The sequence below is a fragment of the Leucoraja erinacea genome, chromosome 14 (assembly GCF_028641065.1).
Source record: "Leucoraja erinacea ecotype New England chromosome 14, Leri_hhj_1, whole genome shotgun sequence".
Taxonomy (NCBI): Eukaryota; Metazoa; Chordata; class Chondrichthyes; order Rajiformes; family Rajidae; genus Leucoraja; species Leucoraja erinaceus.
The window spans coordinates 42,356,379-42,383,055 of NC_073390.1; the positions used below are offsets into that span (position 1 = coordinate 42,356,379).

The 26,677-nt window shown below is 42.6% G+C and overlaps 1 protein-coding gene across 2 annotated transcripts in view; it reads right to left on the reverse strand.

The window, feature by feature from the left end:
- Window positions 1-6,743: 6,743 nt before the first annotated feature.
- Window positions 6,744-26,677, reverse strand: part of si:ch211-51h4.2 (uncharacterized) — a 158,302-nt gene continuing 138,368 nt past the window's right edge. For both annotated transcript variants that reach the window (XM_055646256.1, XM_055646255.1), the window contains exons 14-18: window positions 21,089-21,203; window positions 13,077-13,179; window positions 11,104-11,173; window positions 10,116-10,219; window positions 6,744-9,439 (exon numbers count right to left, since the gene is read on the reverse strand). In XM_055646256.1, the coding sequence (XP_055502231.1) occupies window positions 9,274-9,439; window positions 10,116-10,219; window positions 11,104-11,173; window positions 13,077-13,179; window positions 21,089-21,203 (558 nt within the window). In that variant the 3' untranslated portion in view covers window positions 6,744-9,273. The remainder of the gene's footprint in view (window positions 9,440-10,115; window positions 10,220-11,103; window positions 11,174-13,076; window positions 13,180-21,088; window positions 21,204-26,677) is intronic.

Here is a 26,677-nt window from a genome sequence, read left to right on the forward strand (position 1 = left end):
TCTTGTTCCCTATTGCTTTTCCATTGACTTAACTCAAAAGTTGTGATCAAGGACAGTCAAAAGCCCATAACTTACTTAAAAATTAAGAGAACTGAATGAAATTTTCAATTATTATAGATTGAAACATTCGGAAACAAATATGAACCAATCTTACTTGGATGACCTGAAATTAAAGCATATAATTAGTTAGTTACCTAATTGTAGCTAATTACAAAATTCAATTACTAGATCTAAACATCTATCCATTTCTTAAGAAAAGGTTAACATTTTTAAATGGCCTAACTGTTCAAATAACATTCACACAATAATTCACAATATAACATGATTTTTAAATCTCATTATCATGAATTTATAGGTTAAATGGAAGGAATTTAATGTTTAATTCCCGTAAATTAAATCATCTTGCGCGTGGGTTTATGTGGAACGTGATCGATTGGAACGTTGCGGTTGCGGTGAATTTGAACCCCATATCGGCAGGAAAAACACTGCCGGTTCATATGGGGTCACATTTTCACCAAGGAAATTTTGATTGAAGTCATCCTAAGAAGCAAGTTTATATGTAAAATAAACGATTTACCCCGTGTTTTGTCCCCTACTTGAGACCTATCCCATTGTAGGCGTTGAGGGCGTTAGAAGTAACTTTTTATTTTACTCCAGCGATTAAATTGTCCAGCGATTTATTTTTTTAATCTTTATTTATTTATCTATTTAATTTTTTTAACTTCTGAGAAGTTGGAACGATTTTTCTGCATCAGCTGGCAGCCTGAGGAAATCCGCCTTGGATAGGCAGGAGAAAACGGCATTTTAATCCCCCCCCCCCCCCCCCCAAAGGTGCCAAAGTTGCGCACACGACCAGTGGCAGAACTGCAGCGCCGCTGAAGGTAGGTATTGTAACATCGCTACCTAATGTTGCAGAAATTCGATTGCTTTTGCAGCCATTAGTTTAAATCACTGCAATATATTTTTCAGTGAAGATTTTTGGACTACGTATCTTAATGAATAATTGTGCCTGTATCAAATGATACATATCTAAACATCACAATTCAATTCCCAATAGAAATCAAACGAAGGAAATGTGAATTAAAGCGTCCCCACTTGGACATCAATGTGAAATGTACAGCAGATATAGTGTGCTCGGCAGTGATGAGCCGTGTGTATGTGATGATGGTTGAGGGGGAAAGGGTGATAACTTACATGCAGCTTATGTGACCAGCTCTCAACTTAGTTTAGTTAGAGATACAGCCTTCAGCCCACCGAGTCCGCACAACCCAGTGATCCCTGCACATTAACACTATCCTACATACACTAGGGACAATTTACATTTATACAAAGCCAATTAACCTGTACATCTTTGGAGTGTGGGGAGGAAACCGAAGATCTCCGAGAAAACCCACTGTGCCATCGTGCCGCTCCGGCAGACAGCTGCCAGCCGGAACAATGGAAGTTCCTGCAGAGCATTTTTAGCATTTATAGATTCATCCCACTTATAGTAAATGGCTTTAACACCTATTGGGTTGTTTACCTCAACATCATTCACAAACGATGCATGTACCAACAGAAAGATTGTACTCATTTTATTAGTGTTATACATAAAACAGCTATTGGAACGTTCACCACTTGGAGACAGAGTTTGGAAGCAAAGCAACAAATATAATTTTAATGGGCACAATCTAATTACAGTAATTGTAGCAATAGAGAGGTGTGTTTATTGTGAACATTTCTAAATTTATACGTCTTACCTAAGTCGGGCAATCCAATCAGTGGAGTATATCTGATTAATTACTCAAGCCTGCACATTTGTGATTATTTGAAAGAGTTCACAATTTCCTACCTATTTGTAGTGGATTCGTGTTCTGGTCCAACTTATTACAGGCCCACCACTGGTGGTTCAGCACCTCCTTTAATCCAGACAAAATTACGACAGTGCACCTGAACCTCCCCCCTACCTCCCCTCCCGGAAGTACCCCCGACAATGTGGCGCCCAGGCTGGGTGAGGCGGCCTATCTCGACCTCATCGGGACTTCCACGGTGAGACAAATTTGTCCCGTGGCAGAACCGGCAGATCCGTTCCCACAGCCAACTTCCGAGGCCGATTTTGCGGGCTGGGCGGAACGTTCCGGTAACATTGGACTCCCGGAGGCCGTGACCTCTTGTTGGTCCGGCCAAACCAGATAATCCGGAAAGCCTCTGGAAGCGAGGGTGCTGGAAAATCACCTGTATTTAGCTCAATTGATATTTTAGACAATCTATGTGTTTGTTGCCATTTTTCTTCTTTGACGTTTAAGCTACATTTATGCATAAGAGGTCTCAATATTTAGTTTAAAATGTTCAAATGCCCACTTGCTGTTGGATATCTTCATTGCCTATAGGTGATAATTGTATTATTTTACCGCAAGATTAATAATTACATGTATTTGTCTTTCTTTGTTTATGATCACAAATGCATTATCTTTAAAAAAAAATCATTTCTGATGACAAACCATTTTTCTGCACTTGATTCCTTGTGTTTTAGCACAGCAGGACGTGTTTTTTCCATTTATAACATTATCACTTAAATGTTAACACCAGACGGCACCAATACAGTCCTTGAACAATGAAATTACTTATCCACTGATCTGTTTTCCCACCCACCACTTCCCACAGATCAAACACACACATCCAGTTATTACTTTGCTTTTAGTTTTATTGGTCAGCTTTCAGCTACTTTTCATTCATTGCATGTCGCTTTTTTCCCTTTATTTTAAATGCCTTCTGAAAACCCAGTTATGTTTGATTCAATCAGTTTCTCAGAAATGAAGTTACGCAGAAAATATGATCTCGGTACTAGTTCAGCGATAGTAAATGAACTTCAGGGTTGATTCATTTTCTTTCTCTGCAGTTGCTTCCTGACTTTATTCTCCTTTATTTTAACTTTCAGTCCCAATTTCTTGATTTTGCAAAAGAGGATTCTCTGAACCATATTTTTTTGCCTGCATTAATAACAGTCAATGAGACATTCAGTATGGAATCAAGCCGCTGCTCACCCACTCATGTACCTGTTCATGAGACACCCAAAGCAAAATCTGGGTGCAACAATCAATGAGGACATTATAGTGATGCAGCGTGACCCAACTTGCCCACACCGGCCAACATGTCCCAGCCACACTAGTCCCACCTGCCTGCCCATATCCCTCCAAACTGGTCCTATCCATTAATAGTGTGTTGAGTTCATTGCAAGTGTTGGAATACAGAGTGAAGAAAGTTTTGCCTAAATTGTATCTGCCTCACTTTAGAAAGAACTTTAATTAGTAAATGTTTGATATAATGTTGGTCTCCGCTTCGAGAATCACCGCAGCGAAATCTCTGGGTCCCTGGGATGAGCAGGTTTTCATTTGAAGAGATGTGGGTGATGTTGTCTGACCTCTGATGCATTTGCTGAATTTTGGTTGCTGTGTTGCGTTTAACGACCCGTTTCCCCCGTTGCTTAATGATCTGTGAGCCTGGATCGCTTTGTGTGCTTGCCTCATCTTGTTATAAGATGATGATGTCTCTGCCTTTCATAACAAGAGCATCGGGCCACCTTGTTAAAATTGATTACCCACGATCCTTTCTCCAGGTTTTCTCATGTCTTCCACTTTGACAACAGCTAACCTTGCCTCTTAACTGACAAGCGACATTATATTCATCCATATTGGGAAGTCTGAGATGCAGTTTCCTGAATTGGATGGAAATATTCTGAATAATGGAAATGTTGCCAATTACAGAGATGTAATAATGACTGAAGGAATAAATGTCTACACTGTAGGATATTCATGTAGACTGCATCGTTCTACAAAATTGGTGTTCTGTAAAGTATTGAAATGCAGCTGCTTGACACTATTGGCACAACTTTTGTATTCTAATTAAATAACTGGAAATAACGTAACATTGTTAATTCAGGGTAGACATTGTTCTCAGTAGTGGATAGGTTAATCATGATGATCAAGAATAATTAAATGTTTCCAGCTAACGTTAATATTGCTATGGAAGTCAGCTTCTTACTCCACGTAATTTTGGCAATTATTTGAGTGGCTTATACATCATAAACATTTGAATGTATGTTTGATTCAAGTTTTATTATTTTTTAGTTGTGTATATGTGGGGGAAACCGTTAATCTCTTCCCCGTTCGGGGACCCGACTTTATCCCTGTCGGGTCTCCGGTGTCGTTGGGCCTAACATCGGGGAACTGGCGGCGGCCTCCAACCAGAACTAACCTGAGGGCTCCAGTCGTGGAGCCTACGGACATACCATCGCGGAGCTGGCCGAATTCGGAGCGGGGGAAGCTATAGTGGTGCGCGGCTGCGACCCGACTTCGGAAGCTCCGGCCGCAGGCCCTGTAGACGGTAACATCGGGAGCTCGCAGGTCCCTGGTGGGAGGCCACTTTTCGGAGCTCGCGCAACGGCAACTTCTCCCACTGGAATCGCGGGGTGAAATGACTCGGAGCGGGGCCTAACATCGCCCGGCGCGGCTTAAACGGCCGCGGGACTTGCCATCGCCCACCGGGGGCTTTAACATCGGGAGCCCCAGTCACCTCGATGTTACAGTTGGGCTGCTGGGCCGCGGGAGAAGAACAAAGGGAAGAGATAGGACTTTTGCCTTCCATCACAGTGAGGAGGTGGTGGAGATCCACTGTGATGGATGCTTGTGTAAACTGTGTTAAGTGCAGGTCTTGTTTTTTTTTGTAATTGTTAAGACTAGAAAATGCAATTTTGTTCAAACCAAGCTGTTTGAATGACAGTAAAAGGCATTCTATTCTATGGAATTAGTTGGTTTGCCTCCCATGCTGCTCTGAACTTCAGTGTCTACCTCTATCCATTGATCTATTATCTGAATTGCTGGTGGATCTACCCTCCATAATGATGCCGTTTGATTTAGTTCAAATGCTGCCACTTTCCCCCCCCCCCTGTCCTCGTCCCAAAGCCAACCAGTTTCGGCTATCAGCTGGAGTTTTCCTAATTATTTGTGTTTGTTTCCCTGGTTTGTTTGCTGCTCTCTGATCCAACATCCCTTCTTCAGCAATTTATTGACGTTGCAGCATAATGCACAAAATGCATTGAACCTCTGATATGTGAAGGGGATCCTGGCTTCAGTGACTTGTCAAGGAATGTTAAGAACCTGCCCAGTTTCTCAACTTTCAAAAACAAAGCATCGGGGATTCGGCACAGAATTTAAGGTAAAGTTGTCTTTTTTTGTTTTGCCCTGACGGTGGCGTTGCTGCCTTACAGCGAATGCAGCGCCGGAGACCCGGGTTCGATCCCGACTACGGGTGCTGTCTGTACGGAGTTTGTACGTTCTCCCTGTGATCTGTGTGGGTTTTCTCCAAGATCTTCGATTTCCTCCCACACTCCAAACACGTACAGGTTTGTAGGTTTATTGGTTTGGTAAATGTAAAAAATCGTCCCTAGTGGGTGCAGGATTGTTTTAATGTGCGGGGATCGTTGGTCGGCGTGGGCCGAAGGGCCTATTTCCGCGCTGTATCTCTAAACTAAACTAAAAGTTATGACAAGTATCTCCCCATTTGGTGAGGTTTATTCTATACACTAATACCGACCATTTCTATCTCCAGCTTTTTTTCCAAATTGTGCATGTTGTAGTTCTTCAGTGGCTGTAAGCTCATTTTCCCAATGTGCCTTGCGTTTAAATTAGATGTGGTGATGTGCTATATACACAGAACAACACAGTATCAATTCCATACAAGCTCATCACCTGGTTAGAGGGCCAAAATGACAAGACTGCTTAAAGTCACAGGAAAGATGAACAAATGAGATGTGTTGTGAGTCTTGGAGGCCTTGGATCAAAATGTATGTGGTTACCAGGCAAATCTCTCGGGAAGATGTAAATCCAATGACTATAATCCAGAAATGGCCTCCACTCTAGCAAAATCAATCCTCGGCCCCTATCATCATTCTGCTTAACATTCAGGTTGCAGCAGCTAAGTTCCCAAGTGTTGTTTTAGAGGGGATGCTATTGTGAAGGAACACACGCAGCAGGTTGCAGTGGCATTGATTGAACAACATGAGTGTGTTTTGAACAACACAATGCTGGAGGAACTTAGTGGGTCAGGCAGTATCTGTGGAGGGAATGGACAGGCAGCGTTTCGGGTTGGGACCCTTCTGTGCCTTGAAGTTGTTTTTTGAGATTGTGCTTGGAGCAGGCTAATGCGCGATCCTAGGTGTAGTTCTCTGCAAGGATTTAATAAATCCTGTTTGCACTGACTTTATGTCAATGGACAGAAACGTGCTTTGAATCAGAAAAATGCTGATTATTTTCCACTTGAGGAAATCCACAGGATAGGCAAGATTGTAGTGCATCCTTAGCTATGGAAACCCACAGCCTTTTCACTGATACTTGCACTATTTAGTACAATCCCATTATAAAATCAACATGATGTATCGCAATTCAGAGTTTTATATGCTGTCCTTGGAATTAATGTTTTTAAATAGGAATTTAGCAAAGTATTGTGATGCTTTTTTAATGATGATGGCTGTTGGGTTCATTTAGTATCCAGTCAATGGTTATAACTGTGATCAATGTCCATGTATAGTTGAAGGAGAGAGTTATGAATTTAAGGAGATGGTGCCAGGAAGCAAAATGAAAGTCATAGGTCACAATTACTGATCTACACATAGCAGGTCAACAATTTTCAAAATACCAATCACAACACATACTCTTGTTTTAAAATATTCTTTGTTTGCAGCCATTAATTTATAATAAATAGTGCATTTTTAAACTTAACACAAATAATACAGTATTGTAGCAATGATGAACTGTTGACATTAATTCAGTATCACTATACTTTTCACTGGACAAGTAAAGGGCCTGTCCCACTTTTACGAACTAATTCTCAACCTTTTTTTACTCATGCTAGAAAAACGCCCCGACCTACTTGATGCCACGAGTACCTACGACCTCGTGACGACCATGCTGCGAGTATGAGTCAAAGGGCAAACTTGGCAGAGGTCGTGAAAGTGGGACAGGCCCTTAATGACTCCTTGAGATAGCTAAGAAACAAAATGTCATTCAGTAAGTGTACAATATACAATGTATTTGATAACAGTCAAATTTGAGATCCATCTCTGATGCACAAATAATTTTTAACCATCCCATAAATAATGAGGACATAACACACAAATAAAAATCGTCAAAGTAAGAAATGACACCATGTGAAATCTGTATGTAACCAAATATTTTAAGGAAGGACATGCAGTGATAAAGAGCTGGACTCTCGATTACATAAAATATTACTCTTATTGATACCATATTATTAAGTTAGGTAATACTTAATGTATTATTAAGGCTGCAATAAAATGAAGTATTGCAGTAATACATAATTAAAAATTAAGTTAATTCACTTTTGAGATGTTGTACAGTTGTATAATGAAATTTCCAGTGAGATGGATGATGTACTTTCATGATTTCCCAACAGTGTCTAGCAGATTATTGGAGTTTTACTGTTAATGTTTTCTCACACTTAAATAAGACTTCGAAAAGAGGTAAGGTTAGCTGTCCAAGATACTGCTACGCACAATCTTATGATGAAATCATCCTTTTTAATGCCCTAGCTATTTCACTTTATCAGGTGTAAAACTAATGAAAAGGAGGAAAAATGAATGGAGTTAATCTGGTGAGTGCTGATTTATATTTGACTGCAGGTAAGTATGCTTGGAAAGATGGTTAGTTAACAAATAATGGTCATAGTTATTGGAAGGTCTCAATCCACACTGTCCAAACTGTTCCTGCAGCAGGATGTGTACCCTTTTTGTTAAATATATAAATGTGTGCAGAATGACAACATTTTGTTGCTTTTCGCATGTGAAGACGTAACATTAAGACCTGGATCTTGAATGTTGGCTCTAACCACTAAATTATTTTAGCAGAAGGTAGAGTGGGTCGCAGCATCTCTGGAGAAAAGAAATAGGTGTCAATAAGAACCTTCTTCAGACAGAGTCAGGGGAAAGGGAAACGAGAGATATAGACTGTGAGAGAGACGTGGAACAAATGAATGAAAGATATCGTACACTAGTTATTTTAGCACTTTGCTCTTGTTAAGAGGGCGATGAGCTTAGGGACAGTTCCTCAAACCTACTGTCATCTGAACTTAATTTGTAGGTGACCAAAATAAATGATCTGAACAGTGATAGAATATTTAATACTGCCATGCCTGCCCTGACTTAATAATATTTTTAGGTTTGAAATGGGAATTTTAGCATACAGCATTTCATAACTATGGATTAATAAATCAATGAAAACTGAACAGGAGTAAGGTCAACCTCTAAAGTGACATCCTTTTCCAAAGATAGCCACTGATATGGAAATTGTTATCTAAGAATTAATGCCTTTATTAGGTAACTCAGGCACTGGAGGAGGTGCACGTGAACACCTGTCTCATCTGGAAAGATGTTGGAGTGCCTAGATGGCGGTGAGGGAGAAAGTACAGGGGCAGGTGTTACATCTCTTGTGGTTGGAGGGAGTGGTTTGGGACGAGTGAACCAAGAAATTGCGGAGAACTATTTTCCAGCGTTTAACTTAAATAACATTCATATATCAGGCTCCAGGAAATCTTTCTTCCCTGAATGAAAGCTGCTTTAAAATCTGACATTTTCCTCAATAGGGCTGGAATGTTATACCAGTAATTGTAATTTTACAAATAATGCAGTGAAGACAATATTTAAAGCAAATTGCTAGAATTATATTATTTCAGAATAGAAAACATAATTGAGCACTATTGGAGTAAATTATTATTACATATTCTCTCTACAGCCTGAGATGCTGATTCTCTCCAGTTTTTCCTTTTCCAAATCTAGGCATCCAAAGCTAATGATAAGTAATGCCCCTGTCCCACAACGGAAACCTCTGGAGACTGCGCCCCACCCAAGGTTTCCGTGCGGTTCCTGGAGGTTGCAGGTGGTTGCTGGAGGTTGCAGGTAGGGAGACTGACAAAAACCTCCGTGAAACGCACGGAAACCTTGGGTGGGGCGCAAAGTCACCACAGGTTTCCGTTAAGTTTTCCTAAGTTGACAGGGGCATTACTCAGCGGGACAGGCAGCATCTCTGGGGAAAAGGAATACACGATGTTTCGTGTCGAGACCCTTCAGACTAATCTGAAGAAGGGTCTCGACCTGAAACGTCACCCATTCCTTGAGTTACTCCAGCATTTTGTGTCTATCTTCGGTTTAAACCAGTATCTGCAGTTCCTTCCTACACACCCAGAGCTAACGTATACGTTTCCATTTTCAGGCTTTGGGTTGGTGTTTCACACTGTGCCGTTCCTTGACAACAAATCCATTGGATGCCACCCAGCTGCGAGCAAAGTCAATGACTGACAAATGTCGTACGCCACAGCAAACAGGAAGTAAACTGGGAGAAGCCAGTGTAACATCAAGATCCTTCGGCTCACAGGCAAAGGCACCGTTAAATGTCTAGAAAAGTAACATAGGTGGTTAACAGTCCTAAATCATTGATACACATTGTACATTACATGGATTGTCACCTGTAACAAACTATTCTCTGGTTCTCTCTAAAATAAATAAACTCACACAGTATTACCTGTGCATTTTGACGGGTCCAATTCTGACCAGGCTTTGATTCGTATTGGTTTTCGAGAAATAATTTTAATGCTTCAACTTAGAGCATGGAAATTTCAGCCCAACTCATTCATGCCGACCAAGGTGCCACATGTAAACTAGTCCCATTTGCCCGTGAGATAGACACAAAATGCTGGAGTAGCTCAGCAGGTCAGGCAACATCTCTGGGGCAAAAGAATAGATGACGTTTCGGGTTGAGGACCTCCTTCAGACTGAAGGCTTTCAACCTGGAATGTCACCTATTCCTTTTCGCCAGAGATGCTGCCTGCCCCGCTGAGTTACTCCAGCATTTTGTGCCTATCCAGTATAAACCAACATCTGCAGTTCCTTCCTACACATTTGCCTGTGTTTGGTCCATGTCCTTCTAAACCGTTCTTATCCATGTACCTGTCTAATTGATAACATATAACGTTATAACAATGTTCAATTAAAAATGAATAAACTACAACATGTTTAAATCTGTATGAATTAATGTACTCAGGCACCCGTGATGAAACATTTATGTACTTACTTATAGGGCTCTGAGTGAGCGCTGCGCACCATTAGAAAAATGAATAGACCCGCTTCAAGATTTAAAGTAAACGAGGCCACTTTGTCAAGCACAATGACAAATCCCTGTAGACAACAATAATGATATATTCAAACACCATGTACTGTGTTGTACCATTGTTTAGTTTAGAGATAAAGCATGGAAGCCGACCATCGATCACACTAGTTCTATGTAAATCCCACTTTCACGTCCCTACCCTACCAACTAGGGGCAATTTACAGAGGCCAATTAACCTACAAACCCACACGTTTTTGGGATGTGGGAGGAAACCCGGGCTGTAACAGGGAGCATGTGCAAACTCCACACGGACAGCATCTGGCATCGGGATTGAACCCGGGTCCCTGATGCTGTGAGGTTGCAGCTCTACCTGCTGCACCACTGTGTCACCCTTTGTGCTGCACAGTGTATCTATAAATAATTTGGATGAGAATGCACATGGACTTATCCGTAAGGTTGTTCACAACACAAAATAATGGACAATGAAGAAGATTACGAGTACAGGGTACAGGAGTTGGGGGCGACATGTTACAGTGTACATCACAACTGCAGGGAGCAGCCATGGAGGATATTGACACATGGCCTGGCCAGGACAATGAGCCTTTATGGCTAACATTTTGCAAACCGATTTCAGACATGAAGAGTACAGGAAGGCACCTAAAACATAGCAACGATTGTGTACAGAGTCTACTATCTTGTACCTAACATACAGTAGGTTTGTCAATTAACTATGTGCTGGAAAAAAAATTGCACTGTACGTGGGTACACATGGCAATAACATACCACTGATACCACACCAAGGGGTATTCTATACTGCTCTGGTCATCACGCTACAGGAAAGATGTGCTAACATTAGAAATAGGGCAGAGGGAATTTACCACGATGTTGCCTGCAATGGAGGCTTTTATTTAAAAGGAAGGATTGGATAGGTTGGGTTTCATCATTAACTTACCTTTGGATTAGACAGAGACACCACAAAAATAATGCTGAATCCCAGAAGACAAACTAATCCTTGAGTGACACTATAAAAAAAAACGACAAAGACAGCAATTGTATTAACCATTGAGATATAGACTACATATATATATTGGGTGGCGAATCTGTGGAATTCAATGTCACAGAAGGTTGTGGAGGCAAGTCAATTTATATTTTTAAGGCAGAAATTGATTAGTACGGATGTCAGAGGTTATGGAGCAAAAGCAGGAGAATGTGGTCGAGAGGGAAAGATGGACCAACCATGGATTAAATGGCAGTGTGGACTCAATGGGCCGAATGGCCTAATTCTGCTCCTAGAACCTATGAACGTATAAGAAATGAAATCGAACTGACACTGTAAAAGCAGCTGACTTTTATCAGCTTGAATATGACCATTACAATACATCACCAAACCAAAGATTAAGAAATGGTGAACATGATCATGATAGTGACAGATGAAAGCATGAGGCAGGCAAGAGACTTTCAAAGTATGAGTTCAAGTTCAAATCCACAATATTCCTGGCCACAGTACTCCCGAGCATATTTCAAGTAGGACACAAAATGCTGGAGTAACTCAGCGGGACAGGCAGCATCTCTGGAGAGAAGGAATGGGTGACGTTTCGGGTCAAAACTGAAGAAGGGTCTCGACCCGAAACGTCACCCATTCCTCTCCAGAGATGCTGCCTGTCGCGCTGAGTTACTCCAGCATTTTATGTCTACCTTCGATTTAAACCAGCATCTGCAGTTCTTTCCTACACATATTTCAAGTAACTTCCCTTCACGACAAGAAGCTGCTAGTAATTTATTCTAGACCCAAGCATTATGGCAAGAAGATATTTTCTCATTCCAGGATTGATAACATTACTCTGTTCATCAGTCTCTACGGGTTTAAAAATATCTTCTTGCCATAATGTTCCATAATTGAACAGATGGAGTCCGCAGTAATGAGTCTTAGTCCCATTCTCAGAAAATGAAGTTTGAAATAGAAAGCGTTAGAAGGCACACAAACAAGTCGAATTGGCAGTACTTCTGTGCTGTGAATTTCAGTTTTATTTTAATAATCATCAAATTAATTCTGGCCTTTTATTGTATCGTGGAATAAGCTCAACTTTCAAGAGTCCAAGAACGGTTTATTGTCATGTGTCCTAGATAGAACAATGAAATTCTTACTCGCAGCAGCACAACAGAATATGTAAACATAGTACACTGTAAACAATATAATAAACAAGAATAATAAAGTTCAGTGTGTGTATATACATATACACACACACACACATAAAAACAAACATAGTGCAAAAAGACCAAACCAATGCCACTAAGTCTATAGGTAGACAAAAATGCTGGAGAAACTTAGCGGGTGCAGCAGCATCTATAGAGCAGTTCCTTCTTAAACCCCTAAGTCTATAGTTCAGAGCTTATCTGTAGGTTGTAGTGTTTAATGGCCTGATGGCTATCAATCAATGCTTTTCGTAAATGTTCTGTTTGTGGTGTTTTAAAACTACTTCCAACACATGATTTTGTTCTAAGAGCTGCTCACACCGTAGAAGATCATTCCATCATCTTCCCTGTTCACTAGGGCAGAAAATACATAAGTTGAAGGCATGTATCGCCTGATTCAGGAGCAGCTTCTTCCCCGCTGGTACCAGACTACTGAACGATCCTCCCATAAGCTGGGGATTGCTGAATGCCTCATCTTCCAACCTACTTCATTGCAGCCCTTGCATTTTTTTCTCTGCAGTTGCAGCACTATACTCTGCACTCTGGTTATTTTCTCTTTTGCACTACTGGATGTACTCACGCACGCTGTCATTTACACGAGTCTTGGGACATCGTCACTTTCCCCCTTCTCTGATATTTTGTGAAGCACAATCAGATAATGTTTCATCAACATCCCCAGCAGATACTCAACAACCGACTTACAATAGTGTTGAGATTGAACTGTGGCTTTACCTTTTTAAATCTTTAATCTTGGTAAGATGTGAACAGGACTTCTCGCACTGTTCAGAAGCATCTTCACATCTTCTGTTCCAGAAAGAATCCACCCAGCCTTCCACTGAAATAAAGGTGTAAAAGCATAAACGCCGAGTGCGGAGACAACTGCTGCGAGTCACAAATCTCAGCATTTAATCAATCCTTGAATTGCTTTATTACTTCAGTTTGATGTAAATAGAAGTAAAACGAATGAACATTTCTAATGCAGAAATAAGGAACCGCAGATCATAAGCAATAGGGGTAGAATTAGGACATTCAGCCCATCAAATCTACTCCGCCATTCAATCACGACTGATCCATATCTCCCTCCGAACCCCATTCTCCTGCCTTCTCCCCAAGTGCTGGAATCTTCAGCAGAACACAAAGTGCTGGAGGAACTCAGCAGGTCAGGCAGCATCTGAGGATGGAATGGACAGGCGATGTTTTGGATCGGGGCCGATCTGGACTAATGCAGTAGAATGCAGGAGAATGTGGCCCAGATATCTGAGGGAAAGAAGAAATTGATTATTTTTTGATTAAGGGGATACTATCTCGGATTAGGAGCTCGGGGATTATGGTACGAGTGAGCTGAGGTACATTTTAAAATCACAGCATGTTTCAATTATAAGTTAATGATAGTCCTGTTCCCAGTGGTATTTGAAAGATTCCTTGCTAAAATCAAGCAGTGCATGGACATTTGCAGAGACGGTGAACATGCACCAGGGTTCTTGGGTCAAGACTTAGCACGACTTGGTTAATGCTGCATAAAATTAAACCAGATTTAACTTTATCCAAGTTAATTCAAGAGAAAAATCGCTGTTGTCTTATTCTGTTTTGCTCAGAAATGCCCTGAGCTTCCTCAACTGGTCGCCTAGCTTTAAACTTTGCAATTTGTGTTTACAAAGATATCTTCACACTGACTATTTCAAAGATTGGCTTAAACATTTTGTTTTGGATAATGTTCTTAAACCTCCTTTTAAGGTTGAGGGGGGTGGGGTGGTGGGGGGAGATTTAATAGGAATCTGGGGTTAACTTTTTCACACAAAAGCTGGTGGGTGTATGGAACGAGCTGCCGCAGGAGGTAGTTGAACCAGGTACTTCTGCAATATTTAAGAAAAATTTAGACAGGTACATGGATAGGACAGGTTTAGAGGGATAACACTGGTAGGTGGGACTAGTGTAGATGGGACATGTTGGCAGGTGTGGGCAAGTTGGGCCAAAGGGCCTGTTTCTATGCTGTAAGACAGTATGACTCTAATATTGTTTCATGTTCGCCCATGCACTGTAACAAATCGGTAATCTACACTGTAAGAAAAGCTTGCAATTTCCTTAAGTGAGTTATTATACAGAGAAAGGTTTTGCAGAAGGCGACACAAAGTGCTGGAGTAACTCAGCGGGTCAGACAGTATCTCTGGAGTGCTGGCTCACCCGCTGAGTTACTCCAGCACATTTTTGTGTCGTCCTCTGTATACCAGCATCTGCAGTTCCCTGTTTACAAAAAATCTGGCTATGGTGCCCTTGCATCTACTTTGCAGATAAATTATTGGCCTAAAGCATTTGTGAGGGGAGACATTTATAATCAAGAGTTATAGTCATTGAAACTGGCCCTTCGGCCCAACATGTCCATGCCAACCAAAGCACCTACCTAAGTAAATCCCACCTGCCTGCGTTTGGCCCATATCATTCTAAACCGTAGGTCGACACAAAATGCTGGTAACTCAGCGGGACAGGCAGCATCTCTGGAGGGAAGTGAGTTGGAATGGGTGACGTTTCAGGTCGACACCCTTCTTCAGACCTTTCTAAACCTTTCCTATCCATAATCCCTGTCAGAATGTCTCATAAAATTATGTTATGGACCCTGCCTCAACTATCTCCTTTGGCAGTTGTTTCAAATATCTACCACCTTTGTATGAATACTCCCCACCTGCCTCTTTCAAATCCGTCCCTTCTCACCTTCAATCCATGCCGTTTAATTTTAAACTCCTCTACGCTGGGAAAAAGGCTGTGATCATTCATCTTATCTATGCCCCTCGGGATTTTATAAACCTCTGGAAGTGCAGCCCTCATCCTCTTCTTCTCCAAGGCAAACAGCCTCAGCCTGTCTAGTCTCTCAAGACGTGCACTCCAGACAATGTCCTCATGAATCCTCACTGTCCCCTCTCTAAGCATAATGACATTCTTCGTGTAGCCTGGTACCAAAATGGCACAGAGTAATTCCAAAGATAGACACAAAATGCAGGAGTAACTCAGCGGGTCAGGCAGGATCTCTGGAGATGTTGCCTGACCCCACTGAGGTGCTCCAGCATTTTGTGTCTAGCTTTGGTGTAAACCAGAATCTGCCGTTCTTTCCAGCACAGAGTGTTCCAGGTGTGTCGTCAGCCACGCCTTGTATACCTGTAACCTGCGTGTAATAGTGAACACTTTGTACACCTGTAACCTGTGTGTGCTCAATAGTGAACACCTTGTACACCTGTAAGTGCAATAGTGTAGCTGAAAGCTACACCATAACAATGTTGGTGCAAATGATCATTATTTACATCATTCATTCATTTTATGAAACATTTTTCCAGATCCTCACTGAAACGGTGACAAATTAATTCATAAAGTGCAAACTACCATTAAAGTCAACAGTGATTCTGAATTTCCTAAACTAACATCTGCTTTTTACTCCCACTGCTTCATCTGAAGAGTAATGATCGTGCATACCTGACAGCACCATGAATTGTTGACTCCAAATAAAAAATTTTGGATGAAATGCCATGCATTTCTGTTTGATTTTTGGTTATCTATTCAGACAGATTCTTATGCATTATTAACATTGTTTTTAAACTATTCCTTTTTTGACAACTAACCAAGTATAGTTAGACTAAAGTCAGTGCTGAAAAAGATCATGCAACAATTCCATATAGTAATAGGTGTAGTAAATCTTTACATAAGCTGAGCAGCAAAAGATTTTATCATGAAAACCCATCCCTACAGTCATAAAATTGAAGGACCCTTGGATGACAATGGTCTCTCGTTCACTCATATTCAGGAAACATTATTCACCATCAGTTTGACTTGTCAATTTAATGGACCAATTAATCTAATAAAATTTGCTTCAACTTTGCTCAACGTCAAAAATGGTTATAAATTAAATTGCAGATCCAACCTGCTTCAATCCAAGGTTATTTATTCTCCTTCATTAATTGTTATAATAAAGATGTCCTGGAGGATTCCCACTGCTACTTGTTGCAGCTAATCCCTGTCCCTAACATAGATAAATAATTGTACATCACTTCACACCAAGAGATGTCAGCACACCCATTGATTACAATGAGATTCAAAGTTTCTTGAAATTAATTGGACGTTTCATGAAAAGTGCAGGCTTTACTGACATTATCTAATCCAGTAATTACAGTGCAGGAACGGAGTAGAACTAACAAGTAAACAGAGTCCAAATTTCCAATTTGTCCTTTAAATTCTGGACACTAATACTCCGACGCAAGGCATTTCGTTGAAACATTGAATACAACGACTTATTTAAAAGGTCTCATGTTCAGATGTGGCATTTTGGAAGCATGGAGGGAAATACATTCAGTTGGACTTACCTCAAAGTGGCAACTACACATGGACAAAGTGGAGGAACACACACTGCAACTATAGGTTCATACAGGCCCTTCAGCCCAACTCGTCCATGCTAACCAAGATACTCCCTTTATGCTAGTCCCAATCTAACCCTTTCCTATCCATGTACCGTCCAAGTGTCTTTTAAATGTTACTAGACCAAGTGGGACCCGTTGGGTCCCGTCCCCTCAATGCGCGGTAACGGGGGGGGCGTTCTGCGGCGTCACACACACACTAACCACCCCCCACACCCACACACACACACACTAACCACCCCCCACACACACACAAAATGTTATAGTACCCGCCTTAACTACCTCTTCTTTCCACTTACCCCCCACCCATTGAATGAAAAGGCTGTCTCTCAGGTTCTTATTAAATCTTATCCCAATCTCCTCAATGCTGTGTCCTGTGGCTCTTGATTCTCCTGTACTGGGTAAAAGACTGCGCATTCATTCTCCCAATCAATTTCCCTTGTGATTTTCTATACCAATATAAGATCACCCCCTCATCCTCCAGCGCTCCAAGAAATAAAGTCCTAGCCTGCCCAACCTCTCCCTATGAATCCTGGTAACATCCTCTTAAATCTTCTCTGCAATCTTTCCAACTTAATGACATCCTTCCTATAACATGCTAACCGAAGCTGAACACACTACTCCATATGCAGCCCTGCTACCGTGTTACACAATTGTAACGTGGCATCCCAACTCTATGTTTAAGAAGGAACTGCAGATGCAGGAAAAATTGAAGGTAGACAAAAATGCTGGAGAAACTCTGCAGGTGGGGCAGCATCTATGGAGCAAAGGAATAGGTGTCGTTACGGATCGAGACTCTTCTTCAGACTGGTGTGGGGGTGATGGGGTGGGAGGAAGAAAGGAAGAGGTGGAGACAGTGGGCTGTGGGAGAGCTGGGAAGGGGAGGGGTATTGGGAGAAAACAAGGACTACCTGAAATTGGAGAAGTCAATGTTCATACCGCTGGGGTGCCAACTGCCCAAGCGAAATATGAGGTGCTGCTCCTCCAATTTACGGTGGGCCTCACTCTGGCCACGGAGGAGGCCCATGAACATTGACTTCTCCAATTTCAGGTAGTCCTTGCTTTCTCCCTCTTTCCCCTCCTCTCCCACAGCTCACTGTCTCCGCCTCTTCCTTTCTTCTTCCCCCCCACCCTCACATCAGTCTGAAGAAGGGTCTCAACCTAAAACGTCATCTATTCCTTCGCTCCATAGATGCTGCCTCAACCGCTGAGTTTCTCCAGCATTTTTGTCTACCGTAGCTATCTGAGATGCCATTTTCAGGTACCTGTACCTGCATTCCTATATCTCTCTGCTCTGCAACAGTCCCCAGGGCCCTGCCATTCACTGTGAAGGTCCTGGTTTGACTTGGTAAAAGCAAACGCCTGACACTTATCTGCATTAAACTTCATTAGCCATTCCTCAGCCCACTCGCCCAGCTGATCAAGTACCTGCTGGGTTTGATGTTTCTGTGGGAATCTCAAACTTGCTGCTGGTTGAATGGAAAAGTGCCGCCATTTCTGTGGAAAATCCTGGCATGGTTTAAGTTGGGCCACTTCAGATATGAATCAGACAAAATGTGCAGGAAGGAACCGCAGATGCTGGTTTTATACTGAAGATGGACACAAAATGCTGGAGCAACTCAGTGGGTCAGGCAACTCCTCTGGAGAAGAAGAATAGATGGGAAGAGGATGTTTCCACTAGAGGGAAGGTCTGGGATTAGAGGTCATAACCTCAAAATTAAAGGACGTTCTTTTAGGAAGGAGATGGGAAATTTCTTTAGTCAGAGGGTGGTTGATCTGTGGAATTCTTTGCCACAGAAGGCTGTGGAGCACAAGTCAGTGGGTATTTTTAAGGCTGAGATAGATAGATTCTTGATTAGTACAGGTGTCAACAGGTTATGGGGAGAAAGCAGGAGAATGGGGCTGAGAGGGAGAGATAGATCAGCCATGATTGAATGGCGCAGTAGACAATGGGCCGAATGGCTTAATTCTTCTATTTCTTATGACCTTAAATGATATTTCATGTTGGAACCTTTCGTCAGACTGAAGAAGGGTTCCGACCCAAAATGTCACCTATTCTTTTTCTCGAGAGATGCTGCCTGACCCGCTGAGTTACTCCAGCACTCTGTGAAACATCATCTATCCATGTTCTCCACAGATGCTGCCTTTCCCACTGAGTTACTCCAGCACTCTGTGAAACATCATCTATCCATGTTCTCCACAGATGCTGCCTGACCCGCTGAGTTACTCCAGCACTCTGTGTCTGTTTTGAGATATTAATCGGCCAATGTCAGCTGTGAAGGCTGATAAATGATGACTTCCATCACAGATAAGGATAGATTGCTATCAAGTTCTTACCCGAGGCATCACTTCTACTCAAACCAACAAGCAGTGCAGTTTCTTCCATTTAATGAACTGTTAGCATCTAATACTTGGTCAATACAGATCTATTTTAAAGAGTGGATAAATGACATTACTGTTATTTCAGCAGCAAATCGTGTAATTATACAAGTAAATAGAGCCTAATTAAATTCTGACACCGAGTTGTGAGCATGTACATCCTGCTGGGACTTTGAGAGTAATTACCACTATAAATTTTAGAGGAAAACCTGTACACAGCTAAATGTTCATTAATTTAAAAAAATTAAAAGAATGTATTTAGAGTCTGACATTTATTTATCTGGGCTCTCTCGCTAACGTGCTGCCATTCCTATTTGATAGTGACCCAGGAAATGGTGATTTGGCCCATCAATGCTATGCTAGCTCTCCGAGTAGTTCCATCACTCCTAGCCCACCACTGGTTTATTGGTGACTGGTTCTCTCTCCCTGACTGTCGACACCGGGTATCCATCCATCAGCTTAAGAGAGAGGTTGGACAGACTTGGATTAGAGTCACGGAGTCATCCAGTGTGGAAACAGACTCTTCGGCCGAACCTGCCCATGCTGACCCACATGCCCCATCTACATCTACACGAGTCCCACCTGGTCGCCCTTGGATTGTTTTATCTGCAATGCTGGGGATTGAGGGGAGACCTGATAGATGTATCTAATATTATGAGAGGAACAGATAGGGTAGACAGTCAGAATCTTTATCCCTCATGGGGGAAATATTAAATTCTAGAGGGCATAGATTTATGGTGAAAGGGCAAACCTTAAAGGAAATGTGCAGAGCAAGTTACTCTGTGGGTGGTAGGTGCCTGGAACATGCTGCCAGGGATGGTGGTGGAGGCAGATAGAAACATAGAAACATAGAAAATAAGTGCAGGAGTAGGCCATTCGGCCCTTCGAGCCTGCATGGCCATTCAATATGATCATGGCTGATCATCCAACTCAGTATCCTGTACCTGCCTTCTCTCCATATCCCCTGATCCCTTTAGCCAAAAGGGCCACATCTAACTCCCTCTTAAATATAGCAATATAGCAAGATACGATAGTGGCATTCAAGAGACTTTTGGCAAGGCACATGGATATGTAGGGAATGGAAGGAAATGAAGTACAGGCAGTATTTAATCAATAATGTTTTATTATTAATGTTTTATGTATCAATCTTAACTGTCACTGTATGTCATGTTGTCACTTGCGGGCAGAGCACCAAGGTAAATTCCTTGTATATGAATACTTGGCATATCAACTTATTCATGAGTTGGTCCTGGCATCATAGACAGACACAAAATGCTGGAGTGGTAACTCAAGTGGGCCAGGCAGCATCCATGGAGAAAAGGAATATGTGATGTTTCACGTCGAGTCCTTTCTTCAGAACTGGGCTTCATGTTCGGCACAGACGTGGGCTGAAGGGTCTGTTCCTGTACTGTTCTATGTTCTAATTATTCTGCTACCCACCTACACTCTGGGTAATTCAGTCACCAGCAAACCCGTACGACCTTTGGGATTTGGCCGGAAGCTGGGGAATCCCACACCCTGCAAACTCCGCACAGACAGCAACTCCGCACTGTCTTTGATGGGGCTTTACTGGGACTGTCCTGCACTTGACCTTATTCATGTTATTCCCTTGATCTTGTATCTACACTATGGAAGGCTCAATTGTAATCGTGTATTGTCTTTCCACTGGCTGGTTAGCAGGCAACAAAAGCTTTTCACTGTACCTCGGTACACATCTCAAAATAAGCTAAACTCAGTAAACTCAAACTGGCCAGAGGTCAGGAACAAATGTGGGTGCTGGGGTTCCACCTCCACTGCACAACACCTTAAACCATGCTAAACCATGCTAAAAGTTACAGTAAAAAAAACCTTTCAAAACGATCCAATTGAAGATTTAATGTACTCCATTAAGAATTTAAAAGTATCATAGATAGACACATGATGAACTGCTCGACATTAAAGTTTAAAACATATCATGGAAGGTCTACCTACATGTATGTTTCATTGCTGATCCAAGGACTAAAAATGAAACTGTAATGCTGATAGTGATAAAAATCTCCGTAAACCAGGCCACCCAGGCAAATCTTCTGTACTGTTCCATTATAATCTATCAAGAAAAAATAAAAGGTAGATTTTAAGACACAAGAAACAACAGGTGCTGGAGTCCTGAACAAAACACAAAGCGTCAATGCTGGTTTTTAAAAAAAAAAGACACAAAGTGCTGGAGTAACTCAGCGGGTCAAGCAGCATCTCTGGAGAACATGGATAGGTAGCTGATGGTTGGGTCCCTTCCTAAGATTCATTCTAAAGGGTCTTGACCGGAAACGTCACCTACAGATGTTTTCCAGAGATCCTGCCTGAGCCGCTGAGTTACTCCAGCACTTTATGTCCACTTTACATGTGGTTGGACATTCTAGTGTGACGGGGCCATTGAAATAGCTTGCGGAAAAAGATCCACATGCCTTTTTACGCAGTTTCTTTAATATGAAAGATGGGGTATGCCAGGGCTTAGCTTTCGCACCCAGTTTACCAGTTCTTAGATGACTTTGTAGAAACCCAACAAAATGGAGACACATTTTCTTTCAGTGGTGGTCCTTCAGCATGTATTCCTACATCGTAAACCTGGACAAGGATTGAGTTTGAAGAAGGGTCTCAACCCGAAACATCACCTGAGTCTGAAGAAGGGTTGCACAGAGATGCTGCCTTTACAGCCCGCGATTGATCCTGACCTCGGGCGCTGTCTGTACGGAGTCTGTACGTTCTCCCTGTGACTCCCTGGGTTTCCTCCGGGTGCTCCAGTTTCCTCCCACATACCAAAGACATGTGGGTTTGTAGGTTAATTGGCTTCAGGAAGGCCGTCAGCATCCATAAAGACTCATCATACCCCTGTAACGGACTGTTTGAACTACTTCCCTCCGGCAGACGTTACAAGGCCTTCTACGCCCGAACCTCCAGACTCAGAAACAGCTTTATTCCAAGAGCTATAGCGGCTCTGAACCGGCCCTGCTGAGTGCCCCCCACCCCCCCTGGACTGTCTCCCTCGGATCGTGACGACACACAGCTTATTTATTTATTTTACTTTTCTTTTTCATCGGTTGGAGCTGCATACTAAATCTCGTTGCACTGACGTGCAATGACAATAAAAGATATTATTATTATTATTATTATTATTATTATTATTATTATTATTATTATTATTATTATTATTATTATTATTATTCTGCAAACTGTCCCTAGTGTGTAGGATGGTGTCTATGTGGGTGATCACAGGTTGACGGGACTCAAGTGGGCCAAAGGGCTGTTCCCACACGGTATCTCTAATTTAAACTAAACTAATGGGTCTCAACCTGAAACGTCACCTATCCATGTTCTCCATAGATGCTGCCTGACCCGCTGAGTTAATAATAATAATAATACATTTTATTTATGGGCGCCTTTCAAGAGTCTCAAGGACACCTTCTGAGATGAGAAGAACTTTTTTCACACAGAGAGTGGTGAATCTCTGGAATTCTCTGTCACAGAGGGTAGTTGAGGCCAGTTCATTGGCTATATTTAAGAGGGAGTTAGATGTGGCCCTTGTGGCTAAGGGGATCAGGGGGTATGAAGAGAAGGCAGGTACGGGATACTGAGTTGGATGATCAGCCATGATCATATTGAATGGCTCGAAGGGCCGAATGGCCTACTCCTGCACCTAATTTCTATGTTTCTATGTTACAAAAATTTAGCAGGTAGAGGAAAAACATGTAAGCGGAATGAAATAAATAGTAGAGACATGACTAGTACACAAATTAAAGACAGAATTCAATTCAAAACACAATATGAGGCAATTAATGCACAGATGAAAAGGGAGGGGGACGTGGGGCTAAGGATAGGCAGAGGTGAAGAGATGGGTCTTGAGGCGGGACTGGAAGATGGTGAGGGACACGGAATTGCGGATCAGTTGGGGGAGGGAGTTCCAGAGCCTGGGAGCTGCCCTGGAGAAGGCTCTGTCCCCAAAACTGCGGAGGTTGGATTTGTGGATGGAGAGGGGAGACCGTGAGGGTTGGTAGGGGGAGAGGAGGTCAGTGAGATATGGGGGGGGCCAGATAGTGGAGGGCTTTGTAGGTGAGGACCAGGATTTTGTAGGTGATCCGGTGGGAGAGGGAAGCCAGTGAAGTTGTTTGAGGACTGGAGTGATGTGATGCCAGGATTTGGTGTGGGTGATGAGTGGGGCGGCTGCGTTCTGGACCAGTTGGAGTCGGTTGATGTAGGTGGAGCTGATGCCAAGGAGAAGTGAGTTGCAGTAGTCCAGTCGGGAGGAGATGAAGGCAGGGATGAGTCTTTCAGCAGCGGGAGGTGTGAGAGAGGGTCTGATTTTGGCGATGTTGCAGAGGTGAAAGAAGGAGGTTTTAGTGACATGGCGGATGTGAGGCTCAAGGGAGAGGGTGGAATCAAAGATCACGCCAAGGTTGCAGGCCTGGGGAGATGGGGAGACAGTGGTGCCGTCGATGGTGAGAGTTACTGCAACACTCTGTGACCTCAAAGATCGTTAAGGATATTCGAAGGGCCTGTTTCTATGCTGCGTTCTACAATCACAAATCACATTTATAAACCATCAATAATTAGGCCTTGATGGTGTTTACAGTGTACAACACATTCTGAACGTTGTATCTCAGAAGATTGGCTGTCAGTACATTTGTGGTCTACTGCTGTTGTCTACATGTAAAGGAGCAATGCTGCCACACAATGATTCAAAAACGATAACATAACACTTTTCTACATGCAGAGACTGCAATAAGAATGTTATTAGTGACAAGGTGCACATAATGTCCCGTAAAAATAATTCTCAAACAACTGCCAGGGAAGAGACAACGTATTTTCTATTATGGGATACACGTACATTGGTTTTGGTTTTAGACTTCGAGCTTGGAGACAGGCCCTTCGGCCCACCGCGTCCATGCCGACCACCGATTAACCATTCATACTGCTTCTATGTGGGTGAAAACCAGAGCACCCGGAGAAAACCCACGCCGGTCACGGGGAGAACGTGCAAACTCCGTACAGACAGCACCCGTAGTCAGGATCGAACCCGGGTCAATGGCGCTGTGAGGCAGCGACTCTACCGCTGCACCACTGTCACTAAGCAACCAAATATATTTGGGCTATATCGCGAAAGATTCATACCAGGAATTAAAAAATGACAATAAAGCAGATAATTTAAATCAGCTTCTTCTAGAAAAAAAGTCCGATTTTTTTCCTGACAGATTCAAAACAGTGTGAAAGAAAATGACTAGAAGTAAAAGTAATCGTGTATACCAAGCTAAAGACACGTCGCTGAATGCACTATTAACTTTATGCAAAACAACACAAATGCTGGAGAAATTCAGTGGGTCAGGCAGCAACTGTGGAAGGAATGGACGGACTACGTTTCAGGTCGGGACCTTCAGAGTGATGGTTTGTAGTGGATGTCAGTACATAGCCTGTCTCCTGCGATGGAGACAGAGAGATGGAGAAAGGGGAGAGAGGTGTCAGAGACAGTCCAGGTGTATTTGTGGGCAGTGTGGAAGTTAGTGGTGAAGTCAAAGATTTCTACGTGCTGCTTTGTTGCAGTTGATCAGTATAAAGAAGGGTCTGACCCAAAATGTCATCTGTCCATTTCCTTCCACAGATGCTGTCGGAGCCACTGTGTTCTTCCTGCACTTTGTTCTTTTACTTGAGATTCCAGCTCATGCAGCCTCTTGTGTCATTAATCAATTCCTTTCCTTGTCTCGCTTTGCCTTCAATGCCTTGCATTGCACCGTGGGTTAAATATAATTGTAAGATTCAATATCGCATTTGACAGATTCACTGAATGTAGGGTGACAGTGTAACATGGCAATACTGCACTCATCTAAAATGCAATTCTATAAAAGACCACATGAAAATATTTAAAAGATACTCGGACAGGTACGTGGATAGGACACGTTTAGAAGGATACGGGCCAAATGTGGGCACATGAGACTTGTGCATATGGGATTTTTGTCGGCATGGATGAGTTGGGCCGAAGGGCCTGCTTCTGTTGTTGTATGCCACTATTAAGCTCATTTTTATTTATTGTCTCAATCTACAGTTATCTGAAAACAAATCATCTCCAGAGCCCTGAATAACAATGAGTTAATAATAGCTGAGAAGTCATCTCCACAGTACAATTAATAACAATTAGGTGACAAAGAAAGGCCATCTATTTTCACTCAACCACACCACGAGGCATTCCTGAAAAATATACTGGAGTAACTCAGCGGGTCAGGCAGCATCTGTGGAGAACATGGATAGGTGACGTTTCACAGAGTGCTGGAGTAACTCAGTGGGTCAGGCAGCATCTCTGGAGAACATGGATAGGTGCATCTATGGAGAACATGGATAGGTGATGTTTCAGGTCGAGATCCTTCTTCAGTTTCTTGTTTTTCAGAGATGCTGCATGACCCACTGAGATAAGGTCATAAAGTCATAACTGATAGAATTAGGCCATTCGGCCCAACGAGTCTACTCTGTTGTTCCATGATGGCTGATCTATCTCTCCATACTAACCCCATTCTCCTGCCTTTTCCCCATAACCTCTGACACCTGTACTAATCAAGAAAGAGTTACTCCAATCTGCAGATCTGCAGATCCATGTGTGAACATCAAACCAGACACGAGTATCATCAAGACATGCAAAGGTACAACAGGTAGTGCAAAGTGAAAAATACCAGAGAAACAAGGAACTGCAGATCCTAGTTTACAAAAAAAGGACTCAAAGTGCTGGAGTAACTCAGCGGGTCAGGCAGTACCTGTGCACAACATGGATCGGTGACCTTTCTGATTGGGGCCCTTCTTCAGACTGACCGGAAATTGTCCTCACCGTTCTCTGTTGACATCCTCTCATTTTAAACCCCATGTTTCCCTGAAGTATTCCTGTATTAGTTTCATCCCAAGCACTTTCGGACCAGTACTGCAGCTCTACAGTAGGGGGCAGTCACAGACTGTACATCTTCACGTACTGGGTTTCAGGCAACAATCAGATCCACAAGGTGGTCAGGTATTTTCACTGAGTTGATCCATAAGGTCAGATGCAAGATTTCTGTTAATAATGATACACGCAAAGAAAAATAAATCACTTTAAATAACACCTCACAATTGGATTAGTATAGACTGATATATAAATCATTTGGAGAGGGGTAAAGTTAAATTTTAAAGGAGATGAGCGGGGCAGGTTTTATTTTTACACAGGGCACGGTGGGTACCTGGATCGTGCTGCCGAGGGTGGTGGTGGTGGTGGTGGTGGAGGCAGATACGATAGTGGCGTTTAAAAGGGTGGCACCATGGTAGAGCTGCTGCCTCACCGCGCCAGAGACTCGGGTTCGATCCCGACCACGGGTGCTGTCTGTACGGAGTTTGCACGTTCTCCCCGTGATCGCGTGGGTTTTTACTGAGACCTTCAGTTTCCTCCCACACTCCACAGACGGAACAGGTTTGTAGGTTAATTGCTTGGTATAAGTGTAAATTGTCACTAGTGTGTAGTGTGCGGGGATCGCTGGTCGGCCCGGTCTAGGTGGGTGGACTTGATGAACCAAATGGCCTAAT